Below are 8,918 nucleotides of genomic sequence, written 5' to 3' on the forward strand. Positions count from 1 at the left end.
CTCAGCGATTCGTTCGGAAGTCATTTCGAACTTGTACGCCGAACAGAGTTTCAGAGTGGAAGGATAGTTGGATGTCATTTGAAAAAAATGTCTGCACATGCAAATACGCAACAATTAAACATTCCCATGTCGGCAACTGGCAACATGCTGAAGAAATGGAAGTCCAGGTGACAATGAGCCCAAGAGACGACCAGGTAGGTGTAAAATACTGACTGACAGGAGCCGACGCGCCTTGAGAAAGCTGGTTACCTCATCTCACCATCAGACAGTAAAAAAATGTGTGTTTGGAGATGTGAGCAGCCACAGGTAATCCTATAAGTGTTTCCACGACACGTCGAGAGCTGAATGCCATGAATTTTACGAAAGAGCTGCAGCCCATAATCCGCTGATAACAAAAACACCGTCGATTGGCAAAGGGCAAGGCACACCGAACCTGAACTGTGGATCAATGGAAACCGGTCCTGTGGAGAGACGAGTCCCACTACAAGCTCTTCCAGTCTGATGAAAGTGTTTGGGTATGGAGGATACATGGAGAACTCTTATTACCTGAGTGTGTTGTCCCAACAGTGAAATTTAGAGGTGGCGGTATCATGGTGTGGGGGTGCTTCTCATGGTGTTGAGTAGGTCTACTGGTCGCAGTGCATGGGTCCATGAATGCCGAGTCATACGTTGATGTTCTGTACAATTCTGTGTTTCCTACGTTGTGGCAATTTTATAGTGCCAGCCCTTACACCTTACAACATGATAACGCTTCATGTCACAAAGCAAGGATTGTGAACGAATGGTTTGAAAAGAATAACATCGGAACATTGCAGTGGCCAGCACAACGCCCCGACCTCAACTCGACAAAATATCTTTGAGATAAACTGGAACGCAAAATTAGGGCAACGCCAAGAAGGCCTTCTCCATTAGTGGAGCTTACTAATGCTTTAAAGAAGGAGTGGAGCACAATACCCCAGCTTTCTACCAGAAATTAGTAGACAGTCTTCCACGACGCATTGAAACAGTCATTAAGGCCAACGGCGGAACGACACGCTATTAATTTCTTGGAATAAAGACATGTTTTATTCATAACTACTTGTGTCCCATGACTTTTGGTAGGATTGTGTGTGTGTATATATAGTTTTGGAAACCTCATATCTCTAGTTTTAAAATACATTCAAAGATAAATATCAAAGCATATTTTGATTTTAATCATAAAAATAATGAAGTTAAATAAAGATAAGTTTTATGACAATTTTTGATGATGTAATTAATGAAACAGCTGAAGCTTTAAATTTGTTACCTAATGAAAAATAATTATTATAGAAACACTTCGTAAAACTATACAATGTATAGCTGATGTTTTCAAAACGTTGTATTTAATGACGATTAAATACCTTACTTAAACTTTCTGTAAACAACACAAGAAACAAATCATTGTTTCAATATTTTTACCTTATAACCACATTTGACAAGACAATATATTTGAAGTTTTAAATTTGAATTTTTGAACTTTTTTACACTATATTCGATATTGTTACGACTTCGCTCAAGAACCAGTTAAAACATGATTATGAACTTATGTAGAATTATAAACGGACTTTTCTCTACGTTAAAATACATTTATTGCGAGCTTTCGGCTCTCTTACCGGAGCCTTCATCTGGCAACAATGCACTCAGCTCGCAATAAAAATATTTTAACATAGAGAAAAGTCCGTTTATAATTCTACATAAGTTCATAATCATGTTGAGCGCATTGATGTTCGATGAAGGCTACGTTATGAGTCTTAAACAATGATTATGATCTTCTTGTTATTATAATAATTAGATTAGTAGTAAAAACTGTACTACTTCAAACATGAAAAAAGGAAGTTGTGTGAGTTTTTTGGGGGGGCGGAAATAATAATTTACACAATCTGCAGTGTTTAAAAACAACGAAATCAAAGGTCGAGGAGGTGAAAATCAAAAACTAAATGAAAATAGGTTTTATGATTACTTTTCTGAGTAATATTTTGTTTTTTATTGATTATTGTTGATGCATTCCACCGCGTTACTTTTCTTCACCATATTAGATCATTTTCATCGCATCATCTTACATAGTAAACAGGCTTCGTTTTGTTTTTAATTGACTGTTTCAGATTATTCTTCACCATGTTATTTCACACAGGGGGTCACATTTTGTTGATTTTATTATTATTATTTCAGATCTTTTTCATCGCGTCATCCTACAAAGTGGGTCGGTCTTCAGTCCATGGGCTATCGCAAAAGACTCGTTATTTTATGCCCGTCAACTGGCTGAAAGATTGAATTGTCCTACGAGTATCGACACTTCCACTATTGAATGTTTACGTCATCGTTCACTTCAAGACATATTAGATGTCAAAATAGAAATCCCAGATTATCTAACTACATTTGGACCAACAATAGATGGTATTTCTCTCCAAAATGACCCAGAATATCAAATGGAAGAAAACAGCGATATAAACCGTCAGTATGATCTCCTCTTTGGAGTCACTCGAGCAGAATCTTATTTTCAGTTTTCGGCTAAAGAAGAAAAGGTTGGCATTGATACAGAAAGGCGTAACAGAATTTTACGTACTCTAGTTAGAAATATGTTTAATTATCATCAGCAAGAAATCTACCTTACAATTATCAACGAATACACTGATTGGAGTCGACCTAATCACTTTCACCCTGTTAACCTATTCGAGAAAACCGTAGACGCTCTTGGAGATGGCTTGGTTGTGGCCCCACTAGTAAAATTAGGTAACTTACAGGCTCGTGTCCAGAAAAATACCTATTTCTATGTCTTTAACTACCAATCAGAGGACGGAGATTACCTGCCCACGATTGGCTGTATCCATGGTGAGGATCTTCCATACATCTTTGGTGCTCCTTTGGTAGAATCGCTTGCACACTTTCAATCAAACTATACTCGGTCGGAGGAGTCTCTTTCTGAAGCTGTTGTTACTCACTGGACGAATTTTGCTCGAACAGGGTAATGTATGACTTAACCACTTTGAAATAGTAAGATGTCTGATGTTTTCATTAACAAAAAATATTATCCTCCTAGACGTGAATTTAAATACTTAATTCTTAAAAAAGGTAAAAAAATAAACATCGTATCCAATAGATGACGTAAGTTAGACGTTTGTGTTAATAATGTTACATTTTACTGAAATAACTTACTTGCTTATTATTAAACAAAAGAACATGTACGACATATAAGACAATCGACTCGTATCTGAACGCAAATATTGTATTTTATCGAGACGTGTGTTAATACGCCAAGTAATACTGATATGAAGTGTTACACAAATCTGAAACTAGATTTTGTGCAACGTTCTACGCCACTTTAGCTATAACAAATGGCTTTAAAAATCATTTTCAAGTATACATAGTTCAAGACCTTATCTGAACTATTAGATTTTGTTTTTAATTAATGTCGGTATAAGTATTTAATATTTTCATCCTCATCAGCCCTTATGCCACACATTGGCTAAACGGCCACAACAGAAATAACTGGTTGGAATAATGAGCAATAAAACATAAAGACAAAATTCAATGTCAAAGAAATTGTACTACGTAAGCTCTTGTCCCCAGTGGGAAAGCTAAAATCTAGTGTTCGATTCCCCGTGGTAGACACAGCAAATACCCCAATGTGGCTTTGTTTTAAAAGAAACAAACTTAAGCGTTTAGGTTTTACTGGAAGCAATATGTATACATGATTATATCTGTAAATAGATAATACAAGAAGGCCAAAATACAAACAGTATCGTAAGGAACACAAATAAAACTAGGTTACAAAATACCAAGTGAGCAATGTAAACAGATTCTCTAATAATAGAAGTAACTGCAGAAATAGGAGCCACAAAGCGGTGCGGATACACTATGTATCAGATCTGACATTCATTCGCAACTCTAATACTTAGATCGAAATTAGAAACTTAATTTGAATTAGAAATAGATAAAGGTGCTTTAGCCTACAGCGTTTCTCATTTGAAATATCAGAAAAATATCTACATCCAATTAACTGAAACTAGCTATTCCTAATAGAATAGAATCATTACCGGTTAGGACTGGCTCTATAACAATTCTTGCAAGTACTGACGTTGATGAAAGGTATAATTATCTCGAAAAAAAAATAGTGTAATTTACATACTTCTAATTATGTGCAGCTCTTATACAAAGAAGCTGTCAGTTCTTTTCGAACATCATGGTGTTGCATAAAACCCGTTAAGATACCTCTTATCCTAGGCAAGTTTATTTGTTTGTTTGAAATTAAACACAAAACTGCACAATGGGTTATCTGTGCTCTGCCTATCACGGGTATCGAAACCCGGTTTCTAGCGTTAAAAGTCCGCAGACGTACCGTTGTGCCACTGGGGGTGGGGCTTATATACTAGACAAATCTGAGACGTCTGTTAGTAGTATAGTGTGGTGCTCACTATATTTCATGTTTATAGATACAAAATCTTCTTGTAATATAAAAATGGACAAAATTTCGGTCTCTGTGCTGAAAAAATTTAAATCTGCTCTAAAATGAGACAGTAGTAAAATTTAATAATGGTGTTACACTTTTATGATACTTTTTATCGGTAATTTTTATAAATTATTCTTCTGAAGATGAAACTAACTTTTGTGAAATGTTCCACTATCTTAGAAATCCAAATTCGACGGAATACAAAAACTATGACGATAAACACAGCCGAAGACTCAGCCGTTTCGATTGGCATAGCTACGACTTCCCCTACCAGAAACACACAATAATAGGTAAGTACTCCATTGGTCAGATGCCTTATCATTGGCGGTTGTACTCTCTTATGATTTCACGCATATAGATAAGAAATAAATACTCTGTACATGATGAAATAATAAATTTTGTTATATTTTCCAGCTTATTACATAGAGAGTAATTTAACTTGTTTACGTCATCATTGTGAAAATATTACTATCAGATGCTTTAATGAGGGTGACTAAAATTAGGTTGTTTTACGGTCCGTCCAACAGTTACTTATATTGACTTTTCAATTATAGAAATTGGAAATAACTGTGATAACATACTAAACATTCTTCTAAATCCATATTTTTATCTATCAGTCTCACTGCAGATGTTCTATTCAAATCTTAATCGGAATTGTCTATTATAATTGTTGAAGACAACAGTGAAATATCTTAGGATTTTCTGCCGATATTTGTATTTCAATTACATATCTAGCTTAATTACCAAGACAACACTACTTTGGGAAGAAGAAGTTTGCTGAAAAGAGTGGACACATGCTTTACACTACATAAGGTACAAACGCTGAAATGTTAAATGTTGAATCAGAGAAACGGTTTACCGAAGATGACTTGGACGTATAAAAAAAGTCATAACACCTGTCATATTTTCTCATTTTCCTGTGTATTTCAATGGCAATACCGAATAACTACAGCTATTTGTTTTTAATTTCCACATGCCAAGCATCGCATCACAGTTAGGCTAAAGTCAATAATGTTTTATTTCATGTAACCTCCCTTTTAATTGAAGGTCAAGAAATCCGCGAAATGTAACAATGACGTTATCGTATACTTTGGTCCGATATAGACGCATTTGCGTGAAAATCACAATTTGACGCATGTTTAAACATACACGGCTTCCGCTAGCACCATAATTACGCATTTCTTCCAGACAAAATACCTTTGTGTGACTTTGTGGTTAAGACGCTCGCAATATGAAGGTCATAGGTTCGAACCCCCATTATCAAACATGCTCGCTCTTTCAGCTGGAGAGGCGTTATAATGTGACGGTCAATCCCACTATTCGTTGGTAAAAGAATAGCCCAAGAGTTGGCGGTGGGTGACGATGACTAGCTGCCTTTCCTCTAGTCTTACACTGCTAAATTAGGGACGGCTAGCGCAGATAGCCCTCGTGTAGCTTTGCGCGAAATTCAAAACAAACGAAACAAAGTAGCTAGCGCAGATAACTCTCGAAATTCAATAAACAAACAAAATAGCTTGATCTATTTTAAAACATCTCACTAACACTGCTGATTTAATAAATAAATTGATGAGATATATATCAATATATATATATACATTATTCGCAATTTAAACGTTCATTTAAATGCTAATTATGCTTTGAAATAATAAATAATTTAGTCTACACTAAGCACGTGACTTTTTTGTTTTTACGTTTTCCCGCCATTCTTGCTCTTTAAAGGTGAATGAACTGGTAGATAGATAGTTATTAAAACTTGAAGTGTATGAAAAATTATTTGAATATAGAATTAAGCGCATCATAGATACACTGATTGAACTGTATTAAAATATATGTTATTCTATTGGTAGAACTCGTTAAGAATGCTTGGAAAATGATGCTTTATGTATTTAGCTTCAGGGTCCGTTCTCTCTATTTCATCATTTTGTAAGATATTATGTTCTAGCAAGATGTGACCACAGAATTCTGAGCATAATATCTGATAGTCATTGTAAATTTATTCAGAATGTATATAGTTTGTTATACTTGCAACGTACTACAGAGCAGCAGGTTTCGGCTAAGTTATTTAATGAACATTTGTTCAATAAAGTACGGTGAGATAACACATCAGTACAAGACATTTACACGAAGAATGATCGAACTAGATGACTCAGTAAGAAATTGAGCCGTTAGTAATTACAATCGCTCTCATTAAAACATTAAAATTATCCCGCTTAAATGATCACAAAAGTTTGATAATTTAAAATCTTATGATAGTTTATGGCAGTTATTAGTTCATACGCGAGCCATACACACTATCCACTGCATTAAAAATTCACTGAATAACCATTCCAATACCAAATTAATATTTTTATTGGTGATTAAATATCATGAAGAATTATTTTTATGGCATATAATTTAGTTAAATTACTCAGTGTTATCTTTTCTCAGTCTCTCCAAAATGTTTTGCTCCATTAAACGTAAACATACCATATCAAGCAGTCTTCCCTTGCGACAATATCCCGAAAACAGTTTTTAATATAATATCATTCTGGTTCCAGCACAGGGTTAGCATCATTAACTAGACTATAATGGAGATGCAGACAATATGACAAACACGCTAATGCACTTTATAGCATTCTCCACAACGTTTGTTTACGGTATAAGACGTCAAGGCATTGCAGGCAAAAAACAAAAGGGGAGGATGTGGTGGGAGGGCGTGTTCTTTCGAGTAACTAGTTCCATATTTGTAGAATAATAAGAGAGTTAAGCCTGTACTATGGATCTAATATTTGTCGTGGATAAAAAAATAAAGTTGTTTACTTGTATAGAATGGTGATGGAACTTGTACGTGATAGGGAGAAACACTGATGTATTCTACCATTAGAACATGGTACACTTAACAGCACAAATAACTCATGTTATACGTAGTTTACTCTAATTGAAAATTACTTAAACCATATGAAGTTCAAAAGATGTTCAGACTCTTTTTTTTTCCTCAGAAGAAGAGATGAAGTGAGTTAAACTACTGATAGAGAAGCCAACTTGGAAGTGACACGTATTTCCAAGCGAAGAATTAAAGTACAAATAATGAAAGTATGGCCGGATTGGAAGCGGCAGTCTTTGGCAGAATAAAAGTTTAATATTCTGACAGTCGTTTATTGAAAGTACAGTACAGTGCCTTAAAATTTCTTAATAGGATCTGAAGTACTTTAATCAACACTTAATATATATGTGAATAATCCTTTCAAAATTTAAAAATCAGCTTTATCAGAAGTCTAATAGAAAAATACACCGGATTTCATCAGATCTCAAGTTGTAATAAAAGAAAGTCCACTGAACAGCAAATTGTCAAACATAAAGCCTATTTTTAATATAAAGAAAAATTCAGTTTTCTACACATATTATATATGTACACTATGGTACCTTATCGCGAGAACGCATTATTGTACATTTCGTTTTACAGTTAACTTCTCGATATGTGTGTGTGTATGTTTTGTTGTTTTTTCTAATGGAAGAAAGCACAAATATATAAGTATTCTTCAAAAGAGAATTCGCTCACATAGCCACATCCCCTTGAGAGTGCGTTTTGCACAAGTAATCAGAACAAATCTTTCTCGTCTTTTTTCTTCATGTACCATTCCATTGGAATTTTTTACAGTTGAGATATCCAGAAAATTGGGTAGAATTTAGTTGAACAAAATCTTCAGAAGAAATCGTATGCAACCCTGAAAAATAGTTAAGTTTTTGTGAGATATAAAAGACTGTTTAGTGTAGGTAGTATTATTTAATTAGTTTGTTAATTAATATTTCATGATTGTTTAGTTTTTTTATAATAAGAGAGTTAAAAGCAGACGAATATTGGAAGTTGCGTTTATAATTCATTGATGTTGAGACTATCGAACGTCATGTAAAATTTACTGATGTCGAGGATGTAGAGATTTCTAGAAGGCGAGCAGACGATTAAGTGATGAATATATAAATGGTGTGAAACGAGCGGGAACAGCAAACAGGCAGAGGAAACGAAAGAGTAAAGTCACGGGAAGTAGAAGTTTGGCCAAGGAAAGTTAAACGTAAAGTTAACTGCCGTAGAAGTGAAAGGCCTAAAGGTTAATATAGGTCTAACGATTAAGATATTACAGGAAAACTAACAGTCTTAAAATAGATAAGAGGAATAGTTTATTCTATCAAAGCTAGTTCTAAATTAATTGAACCAGCCTGAGTGCACTTTGACAAAAGGAACACACGATATCTGAAGTATGAGGACCAGATGATTACTAGAAGAGCAGTATACGACTGTGATAACTTACGCTATAACTGTAAGTGAATTATACACGGAATACTAGTGCGATAGAAATAGAGAAAGGTAGTTCGGATTGTCAACTGAAATCCTAAAGCAACTGAATAGACCTAAGCAGACTTTTGACAACAAGAAGAGAACTATATATATATATATATATATATATATATATATAGT

The 8,918-nt window shown here is 34.6% G+C and overlaps 1 protein-coding gene across 2 annotated transcripts in view; it reads left to right on the forward strand.

The window, feature by feature from the left end:
* LOC106464332 (neuroligin-4, X-linked-like) overlaps window positions 1-8,918 on the forward strand; it is a 153,780-nt gene that overhangs the window by 111,541 nt on the left and 33,321 nt on the right. For both annotated transcript variants that reach the window (XM_022392567.1, XM_013924465.2), the window contains exons 4-5: window positions 2,188-2,980; window positions 4,646-4,755. In XM_022392567.1, the coding sequence (XP_022248275.1) occupies window positions 2,188-2,980; window positions 4,646-4,755 (903 nt within the window). The remainder of the gene's footprint in view (window positions 1-2,187; window positions 2,981-4,645; window positions 4,756-8,918) is intronic.

Source organism: Limulus polyphemus, unplaced genomic scaffold (assembly GCF_000517525.1).
Source record: "Limulus polyphemus unplaced genomic scaffold, Limulus_polyphemus-2.1.2 Scaffold59, whole genome shotgun sequence".
In the NCBI taxonomy this organism is placed as follows: Eukaryota; Metazoa; Arthropoda; class Merostomata; order Xiphosura; family Limulidae; genus Limulus; species Limulus polyphemus.